We start from the raw sequence: 25,530 nt of genomic DNA, 5'->3' as shown, positions 1-25,530 counted from the left end.
AACAACAAGAATCCAAACTGGCGCTAGTGATGTGATGAATACAAACTCATAGCACTTGTACATTTTCCCCACACTCAATTTTATGTCAAGAAGCTTTCTAATCAGTTTTACATTTAGAAAAAATGTCTTCCTTTTCACTGAATTTGCTGTTTCAGGCATTGTCAAATTTTTCTTCCCCACACTTGAGTTCAAATTCCAATTTAATCTTGGTCTGGCAAAGCCAGTAAAGAGAAATGCAGACAGCACTTACTGGAGATAAAGACTATGAAAGCAAGAGCCTCGTAAGAAAGTGTTCCCACCCCCCCCCTCAAAAAAAAAAATCAAGTAAGAATGATGTACTATAAATACACAGAAGATCAACATAATATACACATAACAAATCAAACGGTCACATGGCAAAGAGAAAATGATGAATAAAATGCTGACCATTTGGCCTGATACTAGAGATTTCAGATATGTGCCATTTATGTTTGATAAATGTGAAATATGTTTATAACCCTGAAATGCCACTGATAATCTATTTGACTTCCTGAAAAGTCATAAGCACAAAATCATGTATATAAATAAACAAATAATAATATTAAAAAATACATATATACATATATTCATGTGTGTGAAATGTATTTTTGTATCTTTAGCATTAAAATAACAATTTATGCCACTGTGCACTTAATAGCAAATCACTAAAAGAATAGACTCATCTGAATACCCTAAACTCTGACTGTCTCTTTAATCTGAGCAATATCCAAATCGAATCCTGCTCAAAATTCATTCAAGGGAACAGTGTTCCATCTGCCTCTACGATTGACAATGGGATAATACATAAATCGGTTTCTGCGGGCTGTGTGGCTTTTTATTATCATTTTTTTTTTGCCTGAATTAATTTCTACTCCCTCCTGATGGCAGATAAAATCAGTTGAATCCTCAAAATAAATCCTTAACTAAGCAATGATGAAATGAAGCTTGAAGGCTGAGAATGGGGTAAGATGGAAAACACAACCGGAAAAAAAGACAAGAACACAAAGGCAAATAAAGATATGAAAAAGAGAACAAGTAAGCTTGTATCTGCAGAAATAGACATTGTTGATGATTCGAGCTTGAGCTGACGTCACAAGCCACATCACGCGTGAAACCATCACGAGCGAAATGACCAGAAGTGGGTGTGCTTGCGGTTCAGTTCATTCACTAAGTACACTAAAGAGCATGTATACACGGTGGCATAGACTACTGAAGTAATTTCATATCTTCTGTAGATGTGCACCAGCACACGACAAAGCCGTATGAATATCAGAAAGGGTGATGATCATGAAGAAGAGAATCAGAATTCTCCCCTTCCCCCCTCCGCTTCCCACAACCAAACGTTCTTCAGGTGAGGGTTTAGAGAGACACATAACTGATTTGCATGTCAAGAAAGCCGATCGTTGACTCTGTGGTTGAGGGGGAGAATAAATGGCAGGTACGTGGCTTTGAGCATTTTGACAAGTCTACTGAAAGTCTTCACTATCACACAGGTGACTAGTAGCAAGCTATTCAAAAACTCTCAAAGACCTCATCCTGAAGGATGTCCTTGTCTTTACATAATCATGAAAATAAAAGGCATTAACTGTCTACCACAACAGTCAATTCAAATTTTCTCCCTTTTTTTTTTTTATTTGTCTATGTTAGTTACTGTTGTAAGGTGCTATATAGAGACTAGTTATCATTATCATCAGGATTATCAATCATAGGCCTATCCAGTTTTGGGAGCAAATTATTTGTTGTATAGGGTCCCATTTTTTTTTTCTCTTTTCTTTCTTAAAAAAACAAACAACAACTACCCCGTGACCAGGTTGATAATAATGCGTATGCACATTAAGCACTCTACAGAGTGAATTTGATGCATTATTAGTCATTATTATGTATCATTATTGTTGTTGTTATTGTTATTATCATTATTACTATTATGATTAGTATTATTGTTATTGTTAGCATTATTATGACTATGATTATTATTATCATTATGATTATTATTATCATCATCATCATTACTATTACTGTTATAAGATAACCTTAAGCAGCAATTGCATATGAACCAAGTAAAGATTGGGGCTGGGGAGGGAAAAATGCTGAAAAGCCTGGAATCTCATGATGAAGACAAATTCTTTACATCAAACATCTGCAATCACACAAATGTTTACAAATGTCTCTATTAACAAAGTACCCCAATGAAAACAACAAAAACTGCAAAACTCATCTTCTGCATTTATACACCAGACAACAATTTCACAATAATCAATGACAATACAGATATGACAAAACATGGCATCACTACCATTCACATCGCAATAATTGATAAAGCTCTATTCTTAAAACAGTGATGCTTCTGATATACGTAGAACATGCACATTTTCCTATACTGTATGCGCCGAATATTTCGTGAGGTTTTTATTTTTGCGAATTTCGCGAGTCAGGTGCTATTCGCGAAATTAAAGACACGTGAAAATATTGACTCTGATCCCACTGTGGATGTGACGTATGCGTATGCATGTCTCCGTTTAGTACAGGACTCCACGATCGCGAATTTAACCACTCGCAAAATCGTTGGGGATTCCCGATTCGCGAAAATTTAGACTCGCGAAATATATGGCGCATACAGTAAATGAACTCATACGTGACAGCCTACGACACTTCCATCTCTGATAATGTTCCAATAAATGAAGCAAATGCTCAAATATTATTTTCCTATTGGCTGTTTTCTGACATTTACCCAAATACGCACGGATCCTAGTATTTGCGCAGAGATAATCTATGATTTTCGTTTCCCTTGTACTTCCAATTCCTTGATAAACATTAAAAAAAGCCATGACCTCCTTATAAATTGTTTTCTTCTATGAATCACGATAACGGGAATGAGAGTGTTCATGTCTTCAATTATCTTCTATTCCTGCAGTCAATGTTGGAGCTTTTTATCCTTTCCCTTTTCTTCCCTCGATTGCTACATAGTCCCTCCTCTCCCCCCCCCCCCCCCCAAAAAAAACCTCCTCACTTCATGCTTTCCCCCTAAGCCCATCAATCAAGTAACGGAAAAAGATCGCAAAAACAGCCCTAAGATCACTCCAAATTAGCCCCGGGCTGTGCTTTATGAGGTAACGTGTGCCTATGATGCCTTTCACGTTTTCCCCCAGCGCGAGGAGAGGAGAGAGCGGAAAGGAGACAGGAGAAAAGAGAGTAGAGAGGAAGGAGAGAATGAAAGGGAAAAGAAATAGAAAACGAGAGAAACAGAGAAACAGCGAGCAGAAGAAAAAGATCGAGAAAGAGAGAGTTGCCTTATTGGGAAATGTGAGGAGAAAAAAACCGATATTGAAAGAGTGGAACAGAAAAACAAAAAACAAAAACAAAAACAAAAGCAGGGCCAAACCAGGAATTGCTAGAGAGAAGCGAGGGGTGGGGGGAAGAACTATCAGAGTGATGACATTTACCATGGACAGTCGCACTCCGCGCAAACGTCCCAGCCACCGAGATGTTTACATTCCCGTGCGGCGGCAATAACGCAATCACCCACCCTTGCCCGTATTCGTATGTTAATCATTCACTTGATAGCTGCGCAAATAATCGAGGCTGATCCAACTCTGTGCCCCCCCCCCCCCACCAATGTTAACAGCAATCTGTGTGCATCATATTTTCTTGGCCGTTAAAAAAAAAAAAGAGCACACACACATTCACACTCAAATGCAATACCAAGAAACGTGGTTTGTATACTATTAACCATTTTGGTAAAATATCATATGTCTGTATGTTCCGTCTGCCTGTAAATATCTTTCTCAGTGCCTTTTATTAACCGGTTTCTTGGTTGTCTACGTGCAGTACATCAAAGGAAACAACACTCGATATATCAGCAATGATGAGTTTTGATAGTTGTCTGCCGAATACCTGAGATCTGTCCCCATCTCAAGGAGGAGACAAAAGTTTGTTGTACGTATTGTTTGAGAAACACATCGAGGACTGCGTCGCTTACACAAGTAAGGTACAGAGAAACAGAGCAGGAAAGAGAGGGAGAGAGCACGACAGATATGCGAGGAAAATACAGGCAACACACACACACACACACATACATGTGGGACTTAGTGACCACTCTTTGAGCTGTGATAGGCTGCTAACCAATGAGCGAGGAAGAATAAGATTACTGCGCCTCACATCTGATGGAAGTCCACCACCAAGTTCGCTATCACAGATAGCAACCGTGACGTCACGTCATCGCAACAATCTACTCCGTCTGACTGGCAGTAATTTGATGACGGAGGGGAAAGAAGAGGAACGCTAAATAGAAACCTTGCCTTGTTGCACCGAGAATCCTAGCACGACGACATGTGTTTGAGTGCTAGCAACACATCTGCAGTCATAAGGGAGTGCATGATTGACAACTCATTTCCAACGCGTATCATTCTTTTCTCCTCACGGAGGGATGGATTGGGGACTCGTATTCCTCCAACCACTAATATCTCATCATTATAACAATCACTGTGCTTTACATGGCAAGCTTTCATGCTTTGAATAACAAAAAAAAATTGAAATATGCAAAAGAATTCTGTGCATACTGCAGTGTGACTGACATACCAGCTTGAGGTAATCAGCATGTTTTTATTGATTATGCCTGACACTTTCCATATAAGAAAATGCCCAACATTTTTGCACTGAAGTATTTGTGTAATTCCAAGATTCAATTAACAAAAAACTTTGCAATCATCCCAAAGGAATGTGAAGATATAACGTACAAACACCTCACTAGTGAATGTCTGCTTTCCTGGATATTGCACACTTCATGCCGAACAGTCAAATTCTGCCACAAATGAAAGAAAAAAAAGGATATCTACACTTTCACAGAGCTGAGAAATATAACTGCCATTGTGAAAAGGAAAAGGCTGTAAAAAGTGACTCTTAAGAATACAATTATGATACAATTGTTAACCATCTGACTATATAATAGCAGCAAACTCTTAAGAAACACTTCTGAATTATGTTGATATATAATCCCCATCTTGTAATTTACACTTAATTCTGAAATTCTTTCCCATGCAGGTTATTCTAATTTCTTGGCACATTATTGCTTTCTCTTTTTATTAATTTTGTAAATTGTCATGATCACAACACAATACAGTACAGATATCTGGAGTTGAAATGAAATGCTTTTACATAATTGCGTAAACCCAAATAAGACTGAAGATGTTTACCATTATTTGAAAGTTAGTCATTTACTTGTTAAGATGTCCTTTGCATGTTAATTGTGCAGTACTCTTTTAATTTAAAAAAAATTATGAAATAACTATGGTTATGAATAACTGTCAACTGAATTACAAACTCTTGCCATTATATGATAATTTCTCTATATAAAAGACAAACCTTTTAATTGAAACATATAGTTTATGTCATTTATGAACTCTTCAACCTGCAAAAGCACTTTCAGCAAATCTTAAAGGACAAGTTCACCTTCATTAACATAAGGATTGAGAGAATGCAGCAATATTAGTAGAACACATCAGTGAAAGTTTGAGGAAAATTGGACAATCGATGCAAAAGTTATGAATTTTTAAAACCGCTGGATGAGGAGACTACTAAGGCTTGTGATGTCATATGAGTACAACAGTATAAAGAAAATGTAAAGAAAATTCAACATATTTTCACTTTTTTTGCATAATAAAAGAGCACTTGACTTGCCTCTTTCTAAAGGCAATGGGAATAATATTACCCATAACATATGTCAGTATTAAACGAGTCAAGGAAAAGTGTACTTTTTTCAAAAGACGAAAATTTGTGAAAGTCTCTTTATATTTTCCTTATATTGTTGTACGCATGTGACATCATACACTGCAGTAGTCTTCTCATCCAGCGGTGACTGCACAAAAACTTCAAAACTTCATAACTTTTGAACGGATTGTCCGATTTTCCTCAAACTTTTAATGATATGTTCTACTATTATATTGCTACATTCTCTCAATCCTTATGTTAATGAAGGTGAACTTGTCCTTTAATATCAGCTGGTCAATTACATTAAGAACATTAAGGAATACAAATGCTGAGACACCAATTACCAATTGGCCCCTTTCTCACACACTGACTTTGCATTCCAAAAATCACGAACAACAAATCATGAAATTACTGCTGCTTGAGAAATATGGGCTGAAGTCTTTGTACACCACATATCCCGCCGTGATAACAACCTCAAATAAAGCCTGTACTTGCCTTATCAAACTATTCGATGATCTTTGAAATTTGATACACATTCGACCCAGAAAACACAGTCAATGAAGTTCAGTGAAAAATACATTCTTTATTTACCCAAAGCTTAAAAGGATGGTACAGTATTGGTGGAGATGAGAATTGGGCTTTTAACTTTTTGTGAGATACCAAGAAAACACTTATGATATACTACAGAGCATACCATTTTAAGAGGAATTCAAAGTTTATTTGATGAAAATTGGGTTTGGAATGACTGAAACATCCAAAAACAAAGGCAAACAAAGCAATCGTAATAAAGTGTGGGTCCAACACTTTATTAGAATCGCTCTTTTTTGGATATCTCAGCCATTTCAAAACCAATTTTCATCAAATAAACATTAAATTCCTCATAGAATTACATGCTCTTTCATATTTCATAAGAGGTTTCTCATTATGACGCCAAAAAATGTTAGAAACCTGAAATTAGGTCTCAACCAAAACTGTACGATCCCTTTAATATTTCTATCGCATGTCACCTCAAGGATGCAATTAGGTATGAGAATCATGGCTTCAAGCAATGACTACCAACAAGTTTTGCGATGAGAAACAAAAAAAAAATCAATTTTATACAATTCTTATGAAGCCTTAAAATTGCTTTCAATTTGGTTATAAATGACCCAATTAATGAATCTATAATGCTGTAAAAAACATCAATCACAATAAAATTTATATTTCTCTCATTATCATTACTACCATCATCACATTCACTGGTATCATCACTCGAAAGACAATTGTCCATCTAAATGGCTCTGAGTGTTTGACAAATGGGGCTGCAACTTTTGCTTGTACTTAAAATGTTTTATGTACTGAATTTCTGGTGGAATTTTTTTTTTTCCTCTTAGGAAGATACTGAATTACTCCTCTGTGCTTATCAGCTAAATTGTTGTTTGTGCACAATGTCACCAAATTTCAGGTTTAGCAACACTGCTGAATCATTACTTATCTAGAATTTGTTTGTAACCACATCTAATGTTGGTATTTTGTGCATTCTAAAAATTATAAAATGTCTGCAGTTACAATGCCAAGAATTTGATGCTCATTGAACCATCCTGAGAATACAAGCATGTCAAAAAAATAAGACAGTTACATATTTACAGATATACTCTCATCTACAATGCTGTTAACAAGTGAAGTTCATTGCAATCCTCCCTATTGCAATGAACTTCACTTGTTAACAGCATGATGCAAAAAAAAAAAAATAGTGCGTAAGTTTCCAAATTTACAGTACTAAGATATGAGTAAGAATTTATCACTGTTATAAACTACATATATCAATTTACTTTTTGCCTAGATAAAAGTGCTTTATTGCTCACTACATTATTTCCACATGTACAAATGCATTGGGTTTTTTTTTTTTTAATTCACAAGTCATCATCTCTTAAAACTTGCTGGTGAAGATACCAGTGTTCTGAGTGAATATCTTTATTAATTTCAGATACATGTTTATTTTGAAGGATTCCCATTCAGCATGACTACTAAACCAAACCATTCTTTGCACAGTTAAAGGACAAGTTCACCTTCATAAACATAAGATTGAGAGAATGCAGCAATATTATTAGAACACATCAGTGAAAGTTTGAGGAAAATTGGACAATTGATGCAAAAGTCATGAATTTTAAAATTTTTGTGTTGGAACCGCTGGATGAGGAGTGTACTAAGGCTCGTGATGTCATATGAGTACAACAGTATAAAGAAAATGTAAAGAAAATCTAACATATTTTCACTTTTTTCGCATAATTAAAGAGCACTTGAATTGCCTCTTTCCAAAGGCAATGGGAATAATATTACCCATAACATATGTCAGTAACGAGTCAAGGGAATGTGTACTTTTTTCAAAAAAAATGAAATTTTCCGAAATTCTCTTTATATTTTCCTTGTATTGTTGTACGCATGTGACATCATATACTGCAGTAGTCTTCTCATCCAGCGGTGACTGCGCAAAAACTTAAAAAATTCTCAACTTTTGAACGGATTGTCCGATTTTCCTCAAACTTTCAATGATGTGTTCTACTAATATTGCTACATTCTCTCAATCCTTATGTTAATGAAGGTGAACTTGTCCTTTAAGATCATGCTGTCATGGTAAATCCATTCACAGCAAAGTACCTCCCCATTGATGGAATGGGACTAGATCCAGGTCAGGTCACTTTTTATTGATACCATCAAGATGCTTGCATTTAAAGTTTTGAATTTCTTGTACCATTACATATAGAGTCGCTGTTGGTAGAATCATACAGGCAGACACTGACACTGGCATTCCAACTTGGTATCAAACAAACCTAAAACTCAACTTTAACTACCAATGGATGGCAGCATACTGTAAAAGTGGATATTTTCGCGCGACTAATTTTTCGCACTAGGCCGGGTCAGAAGAGTTTCGCGTGTTTTTAATTCCGCGGAATCAAGACATCACGCACAGGAACGTATGGCAAGCAAAAATATTCGCGTGTTTTTATTTTCGCGTTAGTTTCTGGTTGCGCGAAATGCGCGAAAATTTCAACACCGCGAAAATTTCCACTTTTACAGTACCTCAAAACCCTATGAGGCAATCTGCTCTCTCCTGAATGATTGAAAATGAGTCTGTTGTATATTAACCCATTCAGGACGAGTCCTGAGTATACTCGGGCAAGTGTCCACGGGAAATGCGTGTTGCAGCAAAATCAGCCAGTCCTCAACGGGTTAAAAGAAAGTGTTGTGGCTACACTGTAAAAATTCTTTCAACTTGGCCCTCTAAGTGGGGTGAAGTTTTGCTACAATGACTCACCTTGTGAAGAAAGTATGAAAAAAAAAAGTATATAAGTGAGAGGGGACTTTAATCTGTGCTCACACAAATAAATACTTAAAGTCAAATGAACTAAATTCAATTTCAACATCACGATAAAAACCTTCCACTGTATTTTTAAGCCACAAGCGGCGAGGATGTGGATATTCCAACAAACAGAAATAATTCCTTTGCTATGTTCATAAAAATCCCCTTGAATACATGTTGCATTCATATCTACATGCATTGGTTGCTTTTCTAGTAATTGTATTTCACATTATCATACATGACGATCTTCCAGTGTGCATGCTCTGCATCCCCACGGTGCAAAACAGGATCTCCTAGTAAGGCTTAGCAAATGCAGGAAGCAAATACATCAATCTATTATATAATTTGGGTTAGTCAAATACCAGTCAGTGATTGGCTGAACATGATCACATGACATTACACCATTTGCTATGTTCTCCCATGGGCAGAACATTCTTGGGTTGGTGTGGGGGGGGGGGGGGAGGATGTTCTCCCATGGCAGAACATTGCCGTCTAACCAGATGGCAAATTATATCAAATGACAGGATATATTTGGTAACATTAACTTACTGTACATTTTCATATTTTATAGAATGCAAAAACAAACCATCAAAAACAAAACAAAAATAAACTGAGGGACTAATTATTTCCAATACATAAGAAAAAAGGATTTTGAAAAGTAGTACATGATGAAATTGAGTGTGCACTGAGTCCATGAGCACACAAACAATGCCCTTGGCATGCTGTGTGCTTGATGGTGAAGGTGCACAAATGGCTGCCATTCATAATTTGAAGTTGAAGGTGTGTTATGTAACAGATAAAATATATTGCAACAAATGATCACATGAAGTCGTCTGCAACAAACATATTTCTAACCACAGGTTTTGAAAGGCTATATTGGGATGGGAGGTGGGTTACAGGACCAACTGATTTTTAATGCAGGATGTATAATCTCCCAAAACAAAGATAATTCAATCATTCAGTTGCAGCACACATAGTCACTGATTTGTCATATGACATTCTCCTTGAAACTAAAGTAGGATTTTGGTGCAGCTTCCTGCAAGGTAAATGAGGCAAAAGTAAAGAATTACATTTTATTGAAATTATAGGCCTCATCACTGGAAGAATTATTACAGTGCTCTCTTCTTAATCAGGATAGAACAGTAAAAAAAAACAAAAAAAAAAACTCTTCTCCTGCTTAAATGAGGTTTTTATGTACACACTGTTTCACATTGGCCAATGCATATCATCTCTTAGAAACCAAGTTTGTGGGTAACAGTATCATATGATACATAATGAATTGTATTACTCCACAACCATGGCAACAGCTCAACACGTGCTACAACAAGCATAGAGAAAGAGGCAATTGAATGTCCAAATGTTAAGACTGAGGTACCAGCAATTGGCTGCATGGATATGCAGTTTAATTGGTTATAGTCTTGTTTAATATAATGCATTGATTGAAAATAACATACAAAATGTGTTATGTAAAATTTTGTTGCACTTGAGCAGAGTTTCTGCTATTCCTGATTATCCAATGGGCACTATGCCATGATTACACTTGGCCCTACTAGAACCAATTTCACGAAGAGAGTTCAGAAAGTTGATAAAAACTAGAAATGTCGCTACGGCGACTGATGCCTCCGCCATAATGCATGATTCTCCCAATAGGTGTATAGTACAATGTCTTGACAATGTGTGATGACAGTTTCACATCTGGCAAAATATCGAAATAACAGGTTTGTCAGAAATATCTTGAATGTTCACTTTTCACGAACTGGGTTTGCTATAATTGTCTATTAAAGAGTGCAGGTACACATATTTGGGGAATTGAAAATTTTTACTTGACTTCTGACCGACCTTATTATAAGTTTATGCATTGAGTATAATTTTCAAGGTATGAAGAAAGAGTGTAATTACAGTACAAAATTTTTTTTTTCATTTAAACCTGACCTTTGACCCTTAACCTTTGACCTTCTGGCTGGAAATTTCCAAGAGAATCTCCATCAAGTAATACATGTACATATATTAAACACTTTTAAAACTAATAATGCAATCATTGCATATACTAGTATACATGTATGAGGGAAATACAGTAGTAACATTTTGAGGAGTTGACCTTGACCTTTGAACCCCTGACTATTGACCCATGACCCCTAAATTCCCTAGATAATCCCTGCCAGTCAGTACATGCATATGTACCATGTTCCATGAAGATACATTGAACCATTTGCGAGAAAAGTGATATTGCAACATTTTCACCTAACCTTTGACCTTTTGACCTTTGACCTTATGACATGAAACTCTCTCTGGAGAATCCTTACGCAGTAGTACATGTCTACACTAAGTTTCAAGAAAATAACTGCGGGCATTGCATAGATATGGGGGAAATAGCAACATTTTTAGCATTTGACCTTGACCTTTTGACCTTTGACCTCTTGTCAATGTCACTAGAATCTACTCAACTAATTGTCCCATCATACATCATCCTTGGACCAAGTTTGGTGAAAGCTGCTTCATCCAGTTTTGAGTTATCACATAAAGAGATAAATTTTAGGATTTGACCTTGATCTCTGACCTTTGACCTCTGTCCGATTTCACTGAAAAACTAGTCAAGTAATTGTCCCATCATACATCATCCTCCAACAAAGTTTGGTGAAATTTGCTCCATACAGTCTTGAGTTATCGCGTAAACGGATACAATTTCATGATTTGACCTTGACCTTTGACCTTTGACCTTTGACCTTTAGCCGATTTCACCCAAAATCTTATCAAATCGTTGCCCCATCATACTTCATACTTGGACCAAGTTTGGTAAAATTCCAGTAAATAATACTCAAGTTATCGCGTAAACGAAAGCGGACGGACGTACGGACGTACGGACGTGCGGACGTACGGACGTACGGACGTACAGACGTACGGATGTACGGACGTACGTACGGACGGACGGACAACCCGAAAACATAATGCCTCCGGCACCACTTCGTGGTGGAGGCATAAAAAGTATTCAACATTTAGGCTTAATGGGAATATGGCTTGCTCAGTACAGTTGTATTAGAAATGCATCAATCTATGAACCATTGATTGATAAGCTGGTTGTTTTCAATCCTCATTACACATGCATCCATGTTCAGAAAAGCCGAGACTTCAGAAAGTTGAGGGGATAAAGATAGAATTAAACATCAAGGCTTAATGGGAATATGGCTTGCTCAGTATTAGAAATGCATCAATCACTGAACCATTGATAAGCAGATTGTTTTCAATCTTCATCAATGCAGTAATGACGGCTAATGGTTTGTGTCAATCCAGATACTCCCGTTACCAGGCACAAATCAATTCATTACAATCTGACTTTCCAGACTTTTAATGTAAACCATTAGCGAAATGCAATTTGCATTCCAGGGTCCCCAATCATTGGCTGTGGGTATAAACCTATATAAGATAGCTGAATGCACATACACACACACACACACACACACAAACATGCATGCAGGTTTGATAGCATGCTAACACACACGCACACACATACTTACATGCAAAAATTCATGAATATTTGATGGCACACTAACACACACACACACACAAATACGCATGCAGGTTTGATGGCATGCTCACATACACACACACACAAAAAATACACGCATGCATACATATTCGATGGCATACTAATGTATACACAAACACACACACACACACAGACACACACATACAAACACACAAAAATGCTTGCACATTTGAAGGCATTCTAAAACACACACTAAAAACAATCACACAACCATATACCACTACAGCATATAATCAAATACCAACATAGGAATACTCTTATCCACACTTGAATGGAATTTCATATTTTACTGTAACATACACAAACTCACATTTACACACACACTCACACACACACACACACTCACACACACACACACACACACTCACACACACACACACACACACACTCACACACACACACTCACACACACACACACTCACACACACACACGCTCCGAGGTGAAACTACCACAACCAGTAAAAAAAGGAAGGTGCACTACTTGCACATCACACAGGCTAAATGGCCCCCTCTCATCGCTCTCATCTATGAAATTTAATTACAAAATCCTTGCAGTGCCCAGCCAGTCGTAGCCAGATTAGCGAATCGGTGGAGCAAAAGCATCTTCTGCTTTGCCCTACTCTGACAATTGCCGTGGTAACCGGTACTTCATCCCCCCCCCCCCCACCTTATCTGTCCATCCCATTCTCTCTCTCCGTATTCACCCTCTCTCTCTCTTTCTGTAATTTCTTCTTTTTTTTTCGTCTACGTGTAGGGGAAGGCAAATAATCATCGGTGGCGATCGCTTGCATTTTTGTAGCTCCAGGGCTGAGAGTAATTAGTCAAGCTGCTTCGTGCCCGTGATGAGCACATGATCGTCTGACCTTTTACAAAAATTCACATTTTTTTTCCCTTCCTCCCTCTTCCTCCTCCTCCTCCTCCTCCTCCTCTAATTTTCTTCCCTCTGTACTACTGAGATCCCCACCCTCCCTTTTCTCATTGTCATGCTCTTAGTCAAAATGTGAAATAAAAAAAAGGAGAGAAATTTGCAATTGCTGCAGGGGGTTAAGAATGCCTGCGATGGATGGACGGCGCTTCCCGGACTGCCCCTTGTTGAATTGACATGCGCAAGGAGTTGTCATACACACAAGACAGCTTTGTGCATGTAGGTAGGTATCATGATAAATAGGTACCCCAGGAGAGAGAGAGGAAGAGAGAGGGAGAAAGTGTGAGAGAGGAGAGAGAGATAGAGAAGAATGTATGTCGCCTGTCATATTGCGTGCTTGTGTGGGGTGGCGGCTTTGCGATGGCCTATGTTTGTAGGTGTGTTACAGTGTTCATGGGAAAGTCAGGTATGTCTTTAGTATTTGTGTGTGTGTGTGTGTGTGTGTGTGTGCATGTGTGTGTGTTTGTATCATCCTAAACGATGCAGGGGATCTAGGATCAGGTTTTGAATTTACTGTCGAAGCTGATGCTGTTCTTGAAAAGACAGTTTGCTGCGGAAGAACGTACATGACTTGTTGGTTAATTATGTAATTGCTTTCACTGCTACGCTGAGATGGTTAATGTCATTTCGGCTTGATTATCTGTAAATCATCTCATATGAGAGATAGATGTGACAGTATACCTCTGACTTGCTTGAATGGCATTGAAAAGAAGCCAGTTTTTTTTTTTTCCTCTCCTACCACTAAGTAACAAATGGCTCCAAATATATAATAAAAATCAATGCCAGCGCTGTGGTTTTGATACCAAGCAAGCTGTAAAGCTCTTGAAATTTCAGGTATTACTTTATTTACATAGCCTTATGAGATTTGCATCAAAAATGGATTATATATCTTTCCTCTACGAATCAAGTATCAATGCACCAATTTCAACGTCTTCCTTACCCTATCAAAGTGGATTTGGTTGTGATCTGGTGCCCTCTCAGTTCACATTTCTGTTGTCATATCCTGTGAAATTTAAACTTGGCTGTAACCCTAATAATTTCCTTCACAACTTTTTATCTTTATTTTTTACTCATTTTTTTTTTTTTTTTTTTTGAGGGAGGGGGGGTTCACCTGTGAAAATTCTCAAGGTCTAGCAATAATGTCAAGGCTTATGTCATATCGCATCGCATCATCTACAAAGCTCCAAATGAACTCTTCACATGTACAGCTCCCGAGCTGACATAATTCCAAGAATCAATGACAGACAGATGCTCAAGTACAGCAGGTCACCGACAGTTTCCTGCTCCATCTTTGCCAGCGACAAACAGCAAAATTCTATTAAAGCACACATTTATCCACTTTATCAACTCTCACAGGGAGGTGAAAAATCTGCCTTTGATCATCCACTCATTCCTGGCTCACAGAAAGAAAGAAAGAAGAAGGTGCTGACTGAAATAATATTCCCTTAAACTACATGGGATGCACCTATATAGCAAGTCATTATAGACAGACCAGAGAGGTACTAGTAATATCTTCACTAATGCCATCTAGCATCTAAACAAACAAAAAAAGACAACTTAAAATATCATATCAAAGAAATTATTATTTCTGCTTGATTTAGTCATACTGACATGAGTGGAACATGGGGAGAATCACAAAAAGTATGCTCACTAGCCTCTACCAGAGCTTGAACTCTGGCTTTGTAGTTGATACCAAAATGTTTTTATACTGCGTCGGATGGCTCACTGAAAACTAACACACAAGCTTGTATCGCATGTATTTATAACTTTTATACAGCATGATATTCCCCTCACATCATTCTTAAAAATCACTTTTATTAACTTCATTCTCTGACAAACACTGGGTACAAAGTAAAGTTACATTCTACCAGGTTTTGTAAGGGGGAGGGATGGTTTGACAGCATGCATATCATGCTTCTAACTCTAGAGGGCAGCCTCCATAATTGTGTATGGGGGTGGGGAGGTGAATTGGTAGAGCAAGATATTTTTTAACTTGCCAACAGTATTGAGTGCTGATTAAACAAGCACTGCGTGTCCAATCTAATATCCATAGCTGTAAAATCAATCACAGGTTAAATTCAGACCAAAGTGAGGGTGAGAGAAAGGGCAAGTGAGGACGTGGTCAAGATGTTGGTCAGTGGTCAAGCCGTCCCATTGCGAGATGCCATTACGGTTAATTTCCTCCTCCACAAGAATGGACTCTACTCTTTGAACGTCTCCCGTTGCGACATCAGACACAAGTTCAAATATGAGCCATCATAGCTTTTTTTTCTCTCTCTCTCTTCTAGCTCATGAAAAGTCAGAAATGACTTGGCATACACTCAATTTGCAGAAGAGTGGTATCGTTCACATTCCTATTTCTGATGACTTTGTTGAATCTTACTGTCACAAAGATCTGTAAGATCAATTGAAATGTCAGTTCACACTGAACATATCCACAAGAGCATAAATGCCTATGTTTTACTTAGCTCCTTTGAAGATAAAGAAGCACTATTAGCAAACTCTGTGACCTGCAAAACGAAGTCTGCCATCTTCTAATTGTCTATGTTCTTATTCGTTCCTTTAAAGATGAAGAAACTCTATTAGTAAACTTATTATGTGTGAATAATTCTCCCTCTAAATAAGTCAGGCTAAAATTCGCCATTTGGAACACAACATACATGTTATCAGTTATTCATACTCATATGTCAACCATATTACTCTCAAGTCATACCAATTATCAAATGGTTGTTACCACAAAGAATGCATTCATACACACACTATGAGCACCTAAACACAAATACACACACACATACATGCACATATACACACTAATACACACACGCTTGATCTTTAAAATACACAAGTGGGAACACATCATACTCATAAGGTAAAAAGACATGCAGCCATGCAAGTCACTTACCTGAAGACTGCTTGGTGAATTTGTCTCTGTGAGCAGCACATACAGCCAAAAGCCTGTAGCCCAAGTCTAGGTCAAACCCACCCTGTGGTGCGACTTTGCTCACAACCTAAAAGAGGGCATAAAATTACACATATCATGAAAAGACATGACAATAATTATGAAATGAGGCTGGGGAGGAAGAATAGCTGTTTTGTAAGTCCGAATTCCATGTGGATAAATGATAAACATCATAATGTTCACTCAAATTCTCATATTTACACTGCTCTTGTGTTTAAAATGTTGAGAACAAAGAAATATACTCTAAGTAAAAATTTCCCATCAGTTTTGCTTCAGGTTCTATATTTGAGATGAATACTTCCTTCAACATCATATATATATGAAGGTTGCTATCTATGTACTTAATTATATACCACTGTAAGGGAGATTTTGCCACATAAGATTAGAAATTTTGATGTATCAATACATTTGATCGTGACTTCTGTTGTTTTGCTGTTGAATTATAGCTTGGCTAGGTCCATGGTGGTAAAACAACATATGTTTTGATCTATGCAAATTACTGAAATAATTTTGCATTCAATGATATTGCAGATACCGCTGGTCCTTCTAAGGCAAGATATGATATCGAGCAACACAGAAAAGAGCTGTATGTATGCAAAACTTAATCTTGACTTATTGGAAAAGTGGTTGCAAGTAGAAAAGGTTGCAAGTATAGATAAACTGTTTTGCCATCTTACAGCCGTGTACTCCCCAGGTGCTTCTGGTTTGCTTCTGTTCGGTGTAATTCAGGTACGAAGCTTGGAAATGATATTAGGCCCGTTCAAACACAAGGGAAAAAGTGAGATTTAATAATCGATTTTCTTATTGCGATCAAAATTTCGAAATTTTTTTCTGTGTGGACAGAAAAATCTCACTAATTTTCGCCATTCTAATCGCGATTATTTTGCCAAGCGTCGTGTGTGTGAACGCGATCGAGATTCGGAAATTGGTGTTTTTAATCCCATCGTTCGTAGCACGTGCGAAACTCTATTGGGACCGCGAGGTCAGTCTTCGGTCATGCAAGTTTCGCGCATGCGCAATTTGGCCACTGTTCGTTCTTTCCTTGCTGCAAAGTGCGATTTTTCCCTGTGTATGAACGGCTGAAAAAAAGAATCGAAATTTGGATCGCGATTGTAATTTCGATTTTCGTTGTGTGTGAACGGGCCTATTGTATGATAGGATGAAGAAATTGGCTGAATAGAGATAAACCTGATTCCACTTCATCCCTATTGTGTCACCGTGGCCTTTCTCTTGGACTGACACAACATTGCTACACCTGAGTGGGCTTTCTAAGTTTACAAATAGGTCAAGTCTGGATTGATTACTGAATGTTAATGAGAAAGTCTGGCAATCTAAGTATAGTGCCTGGGAACATAAAGGCCAAAAATCCAAGGCACCGCAAGCTTTTTATTTTCGTGATTCTACGTAACAATGACTTGTTTCAAAGTGTATCTATTATATTTGTCTGAGAGGTCCAACATACTGATTGTCCAGTATATTTGTCTAAGGTATATCTTAACCATATTCGGCCCAATGTCTAATGTCTGACAATCATAATCACAAAAACAAAATAAACACTAATCATCTAATGCTCCTCAACTTGGATGTCTACTTGATCTACTCAATTTGAAGGGGGGGGGGGGGGCCTATCGATTTCAGCCCTGACCTCTTATTACTGTACCTATTTGCCAAGTTATATGCCAACCTTGTACTGTAAAGGTAGAATTTTGGTGATTTCTTTTTTTTTAATCAGCCAAGTAAGATGGATGGTGGGTGTTTTCAGCTTTACAGAATCAAAGATATAGATTGATATTGATAATGGCAAGCAAAAATGTGTGCAATTTACTTTTTGAGTTAGTTTCATTTTGGGTGTAATGTGCGAACATTTCCACTTTTACAGTACGTGTGTGGTAAATTGGTAGAACTTACACTCTTCTTAAAGTGGAAATTTGGGACAAATAAAAGTTTGCCTTAAAAGAAAGAAGAAAATCTTACAAGCACAACAGTGAAAGTTTGATCAAAATCAGATAAAAATATAGAAAATGAAATTATGAAATAGTGAAGTTGTGTTAATTTCACGAAACAGTTCTCAAACAGTCAATATGAATATGCAAATGTTGAATTAATGAAGTTATCCTCTCACAATTTGCCATAGGATATGTACATAAAATCATTAAATCTGTAGATTTTCATCAAATGCAATTATTCCCCTGTCTCAAATTGTGATATATCTGACTAATCATTGTTTGTTTTGAAAGCAGTGGGCCAGGAATAACATTATGTTTGACATTTAAATGGCAGAATGATATAATTTTCATCAATTTTTTAGTACACAATCAATGGAAACTTGTGAGGTGATGACATCATCAGCTAACTCATTTGCATATTCATATCAACAGTACGGGAACTGTTTGCAATAATTAGCAAAACTTCACAATGTCATAATGCCTCTGATTTTGATCAAATTTTCACTGCTGCATTTGTGAAATATTACTCTTTCTTATCAGACTAACTTTTAATTGGCCTGGAATTCACATTTGAATTATTGCATAAGTGTTATAATCAAAATTTGACTAGGCTATACACTGACTTTCTTTATGTTTTGCTTACAGTCCCATCATTAGTGCACTTATGACAGCCTCAATGTCAAATCACACACACAATATCTCACAGAAATGTCTGCGACCTCATTCAAAAAGATATCTGTATGCAAAAATAACAGCTTTTATGGTATGCTACATCAATGCTCATTGCGTGATGAAACAGCATCAAGTACTTGTAAATATAGCAAGAACAGTGATTTTTATGAATTTGACTGCAAAGTTTGACATCATTCTCCCCCCCCCAAAAAAAAAAAAACCCAAAAAATCTTTACCAGAGGCTACCAAAAAAAAAAAAGAAAAAGAAAAAAAAAAAGATTGTCTTTTTAATGAAACATAGGCCTATGCATGAATTTGGTATTTAACATCTTCATTAGATTTCACTTTAATCACTTATAAGCATTTTCAACCACTATTTTATTACAAACTGATACAAACTTTTATACACATCACTAAAAATATAATAAAGTGCAATCCAGAAGAACTGCTTAAAAACAAGCAAAATCTGTCCAGAAATTAACATGTAAAGTTATGTCATGATCTTAACCTGTTGAGGATGGGCTAATTTTGCTACAACACCTCATTTCTCATAGACACTTGAATGAGCTATACTCAGGACGCGTCTTCAATGGGTTGAAGAAAAGTACTGGAATGGAAATTGAGACACAGAAGACTGTCATCTTCAGCAATAACTTAATCTTACATTGTAGCCTCTGAAACTGAGGATCCTACGATGCAAATAAAATGAGAATAATATGAAGTAAATGAAATGTGAAAAAAAAATTTATACAAATGAATGTTACTATGACTGAAAAGAAAAATTATACTCTGTGTGTGCATGTGTGTCAAAATGGTTAGATTTCACGGTGAGACTTACTGTCAGACAGCTTATGAGGGCGCTTTCAAATTGTCGCTGGAAGGCTCGGACGTCTGTACACCACTCCAGCAGCTCGCGGGCTGCAGTCTGGAAACTGCTCTGATTGGACAGTTGCTGCAAGAGAATGGCTGGGCAATATTTCACTATATTCAACATTGGTCTTGACATGCTCAAATGTCATCTTTTGATCAATTGCTATCCACTAAGCTCCCTCACAAACAATCACAAATATCAATACACAGTATCTTAACTGATAGTCAGGTTGTCTTCATGGTCTAGGATTCATTTCTTTTCTTCTTTGTCTAGATTGCAGTCTCTTAAATTGTGAAAACATTCTCCTTTGGTCCTTTGAATCCTTAGAGCAAATGTTATTGAATAACATGTAAATGGAAGGCCTATTGAAACATACACTTTTCTGCAATGCTGCATGCACTTTTTTTTTCCACTTTAGGTAGATTCGTCTGAAGTTCAAACTACAAATTCTTTACATCAAGAACTAAATTATGTTCTTCATCGAATTCATGAATTTCATGACTCTTTTTTTTTTTTAATGTAGAACTACTTAGTCATAAAATCCAATCAGAAGTTATATCCTAACAAAAACATTTGGAAAGATCTTTAAGGAAGTTCAATATCCATAATCACCAAGAAATAAATCTAATATCTCACACATTTCTATTATTCTCATATTCAATGAGGTTCCGTTCAATTTTATGTAATTATGAATAATTATGCAGTTTAAATTCAATTATTATTTCTTAAATAGCTAATCCTGCATGTGTAATAAAGAAAAAACAATTCCAAAACCTTCAAAGCATCTGTTCTTTTCCTGGATTTGTGAGTTGATAGAACATGTAAAATTATTCAGACCTAACAATTTCTAAATGAGCATGCTGCTGGATATCCTGTCTCAGCTATTGCAAAACATTTTATTTTAGATCAACAAATTACCTATTAACTGTGAGAAATCTGCCGTTATTTATAATAGTTGTCAAAGTCAAATCTATTCATTTACTTTCACAAATATTTATGATACATATTAGATACCACACATGCTTCTCATGCCAATGTAAATGTCTGCATCGGGAAATCCATTCATGTTGTGATGGCGGAACATCATGAGTGAAAAGAGGTACTGTAGCAATTAAAAAATTGGGGGCTCACCTCTTGAATGCAGGCTAGCCGCTCAATGGTTTGTTGAATGTGTCGCTCCATGGACACGTCCCCGGCCATCCTCTCCGCTTGGTCCTTTCATAACTGCAGGGGAGAAACGATCGGTGGCGAACAATTAATACCGCCGGGGACCGGCAACTAAGCAAGCATCCAAAGATAACGATGTATTTTGTCGATTGGAAGGGTTCTAGAATGTTGGTTCCCTGGGTAGTGCTGGATTTTTCCCCAAGAGCCCATCTCACGCTCTCTGTCTGTCTGTCTGTCTCGTTGTCTGTCTTTCTGTCTACTTCTCCATCTCTCACTCTTTTCTTTCTTTCACTCTCTCCCCTATGTTCATTTAAGTGTCTTTCATTCTTTCCCCCTTTTTTTTTTTCTCTCCTCCTACATTCATTTAACTCTCTTGACTTGAATCAAAAGCCACAAAACCATGAAGACGTGTAAAGTATGTTTCCGCAATGGATTCTGGAGTGGCAAATCAGATGCAAAGCGACGGCAAAATTGCAAAAAAATGTGGTTTCGGCATTTATGGGAATAAAGACTCGGATTCTGTCACTGGCCTGTGAACAGGCACTGAAGATGCAAATACAGCCACTTAGATTATCAACAGCTGACCCATAGGCTATCGGCGGTCAAGCCACAAACTGCAAAATTGTCCGCGAGCTAATTGATGAGTGAAATATGCAAAATGTCTTGCAATTCTGAGAGACTTGTTCACTAAATTCAGCTCCTCTTCCTCTCTTTTGCTGTTTCTGAGTGCGCAAAATTTCGACTTCTTCCTCTTGACGAAGCAACTATCTAGCTTGACATTACTGGATTTTTTTTCACACACTCTTTCTTTCTTCATCATTGAATCATTCACCACTGATACCCAGTTAAACTCCATCTCAAAGAGTTACAAGGTGTTCAGACGCAAAAAAAAAATTATACTAGAACGGTATAGCTATGCCAAAACGGTATTGCTATGAGATGAATTTATACGTCTGAACGCTGACTAACGAAACGATGTATAACGAAACGATGGTCAGAGCATCGTTTCAAACTGGAACTTGATAACGAATCAGCAGTCCATTGTGTCCATTATGCACCTGAACATATGGCGACCATAGAATAGTACAACTGGGCAGGGCTTAATGGGAGCGTGCACGAAAGCTGACCCCATAGCTGTCACTCCTGACCATAACAGCATGCGCAGTGGGAAACTGCACATCTATACAATGTTTTCCAGAATAGTCAAGATTAGCGTCTGAACAGTCTGTCGGCTATACGATAATTCCTTAAAGCCTCGTTTCTTTATTCAGTTTTGGTATAAATTGGCCTGCGTCTGAACAGGGGGTTAAACAATACTGCAATGGTGTTTATAAAAGCCCACAAATACCTTTTAAAAGAAATTCAGTGCTCTCCCCCTTCACATCCCGCAACAACTCACACCTGTAACTGAGGGTCGAAATAAATCTTTTGGCAATGGGCTTGCCTTTCAGCAGTCCAAACAATCTAATAAATCCTGTTCAGATTATTGACGACTGAACATGCTTCCCCCACTACATACATGAAAAAGAGGAAGGTTCAGTTTAAAAAAAAAGAAAAGAAAAAAAGAACAAGAAAAAAAATATATAGCGTAGCTAAATTGACTGAATATGTCCCCCACCTGAATGAAAAAGGATGAAGAGGACAATCTTTCAAGAAAAAAAACAACAACACAAAAACAAGAGAAGAAAAAGGAAAGACAAACAACAGAGAGTTTGTGACAAGATTTATAAACAATCTGATGGCAGCACTCAGGACATCTGACTCACTCTTTGGGCCAAGTTCTGATTCAAAGCAGTGTTTCAATATTACTGTACATGCCATATATCTAGCAAGTCTAATGTTTCGCGAATGGGGACATATTTTGTGAGTGTTTAAATTTGTGACCATGGAAGATGGTGATTAACTGAGAAACGTACACAAGCACATCGCATTCATGTCAGGATCAGAGTAGATTTTTACTGCCCACTGTTAAATTCCCTAATGGCACCAGAATCGCAAGAGTTGTGAAAACATAAACCTCACAAAATATATGGAAAATACAGTGCTCTAGCAGCCCACAGTGACATTCGATAATATACCACTGTATGTAGGCCCTACCATTTATTTTGTGGGAATACCATGTCCTGATTCTGAAAGTTGAGAAAATATTGTTATCAATTAAATTCAAACAAAAAAAGTTCTATCTCTTTCCAAAAAGCGAAGTCAACAAATTTTCCCCACTTTGAGAGAATATCCCTTGCATTCTTCCTACAGCAGGGAACATTTTGGCAGTTTCTCAATGTTCATTGTATCAGTCAACTAGAGAAGGTTGCACAAGAAATAGAAATACTACAAAATATATTACATACACATGTGATATATCAACAAAAGAGAGAGTGAAAAGTAAGGTTCGGCTGCAAGTGGGGGAGACTCAGGAATGGATAAATCAAAGTGTCTGTTTAATAACAACCTATGTATTTTGTGTCCTTAACTTTCCTCCAACAAAACAAATTCAATTGGGGGATCTCAACAAAAATGTTTAAAAATGAGAGGGTGAAAGGTAAATAGACATCTTTTAGGAAGAAGATATACTGTAAAACACGATTTATTTGCGGCATGAAAATTTCACGAATTGGAACCTGCCGCCTTTCTCGCAGCATGAAAATTTCGCGACTTGCCACTGGCATCCAATGCATATTGGGTATGCAAGAACTTCCGCGTGCATTTTAATTTCGCGAATGTTGCCACTCGGGAAATTCGCGAAATTAAAATGCACACGAATATTCCTCGTTTTACAGTATCCTCACAAAATACAGAGACAGTTACTTGCACTGATAAAAAATATCATCTCTTGATAAATAAGCAGTTAAATGATAAATTACACACAATTTAAACTCCTATTCAATTACCAGGCTAGTTCTTTCATTTCATGTATGAATAATACTTAGGTTCACACAACATTTCTAATCTTTTAAGATCAACTCAAAGTTTTGAACTTTGATGATCAGCTTGTTGCTTTAAGCTTTGACATGCATCCACACACAGCACATAATCTTTAAGAAAGATTACACTTTCCAGCATGAGTCCCACTCAATGATTATACCACAGAACAGGAAGAAATACATACACACAGTCGATAGCGATAAACCTGATAATGGGCAATGATACAGTAGTGTACAACACATGCTAGGGGTTAACCTGGAAGCTAGGAGGGAATATGGTTTATGAAGCAGTCATGCTCGCTTTCGAGTTCATCTTGGTGTCATTCACACAGAAAAGAATGGCAGGATGTCGATCAGAATCCAAAAACTGAGTTTTTACACTCATTCAGACAGACAAAAGTATTACAGACCGAAATGTGTTGGCTCAGTAAGTAGAGCGGCTGCCTCACAATCGGGAGGTCGTGGGTTCGAACCCCGGCCGCGTCATACCAAAAGACGTTAAAAGATGGGAGTTGCTGCTACCTTGTTTGCCGTTCAACAGTTGAAAAGGTTAGAGCAACGTCGATCTGGCGCTGCTCAGTGGCTGCCGGGCCCACGATCAATTGGGCAAAAAGAATTTCCATTTTCGGACAATAAAATTTGGAGTTTATATCAAAACAATTATCATTATTATTATGAAATGGGACACTTTGGTCTGACAACATTACATACAATGTATGTTCCCCACTAAGTCTAGAAATGTTTTAACCCATTGAGGACGAGTCCAGAGTATACTCGGACAAGTGTCTATGGGAAATGTGTGTTGTAGCAAAATCAGTCCGTCCTCAACAGGTTTAAACAGTGTTCAATAAAATTTTAGGGCTGTTACCTTTTCTTATTAATATCAGGCCATTCAGTCCCAAAACAACAAAGTTTCAATGAACATTTGTTACCTGACCTTCATAAGTTGGTACATACATTTTTGTCCAGTGTAACATACAATTTGTGTACAATGTGAAGTTCACCCCAAATTTTTGATTTTGACAAATATTCTAGTGTTCTATAACATCACATTGTATTGGGGTAATGCACACTGGAAATATTAAATTAACTGACATCCCTTAAAAGTACCCTTTTACTGTGGAATGACGTAGCTCAAATACAAAAATTGGCTTTGAAGTTCAAATGTTGCGTGCATGCAGACAAATAGGCATTTAAAATACAATGGCTCAATAAAAACACCTTATTATAGTAATACCCTTCCTGAATGCCAAACAGAAAATGTTTCTTTTAAAACATTCCCAACATTGAAATTTTCAATATGAGAGAATTAGGATATTGCACTTGTTTTGTTGTTGTTGTTGTTTTTTGCTTAAAGAATAGCAAATTTCTTTTTTCACTTTAATCACTTTACATTTGCAGTTTCCTAAGCTGTGACAACTGCAAAGTATATCAGGGAATGATCACTTATATCAAGCTTCATGT

At 37.2% G+C, this 25,530-nt stretch overlaps 1 protein-coding gene across 1 annotated transcript in view; it reads right to left on the bottom strand.

Moving 5' to 3' along the window:
* LOC140229351 (zinc finger MIZ domain-containing protein 1-like) overlaps nt 1-25,530 on the bottom strand; it is a 288,520-nt gene that overhangs the window by 192,965 nt on the left and 70,025 nt on the right. Inside the window, exons 3-5 of the mRNA XM_072309636.1 lie at nt 21,110-21,202; nt 19,946-20,059; nt 16,433-16,538 (exon numbers count right to left, since the gene is read on the bottom strand). Of these exons, the coding sequence (XP_072165737.1) occupies nt 16,433-16,538; nt 19,946-20,059; nt 21,110-21,178 (289 nt within the window). The 5' untranslated portion in view covers nt 21,179-21,202. The remainder of the gene's footprint in view (nt 1-16,432; nt 16,539-19,945; nt 20,060-21,109; nt 21,203-25,530) is intronic.

Source organism: Diadema setosum, chromosome 5 (genome assembly GCF_964275005.1).
Source record: "Diadema setosum chromosome 5, eeDiaSeto1, whole genome shotgun sequence".
Lineage (NCBI taxonomy): Eukaryota > Metazoa > Echinodermata > Echinoidea > Diadematoida > Diadematidae > Diadema > Diadema setosum.
Note: the sequence above shows the minus strand (reverse complement) of the source record. Positions and strands in the feature narration are given on the sequence as shown.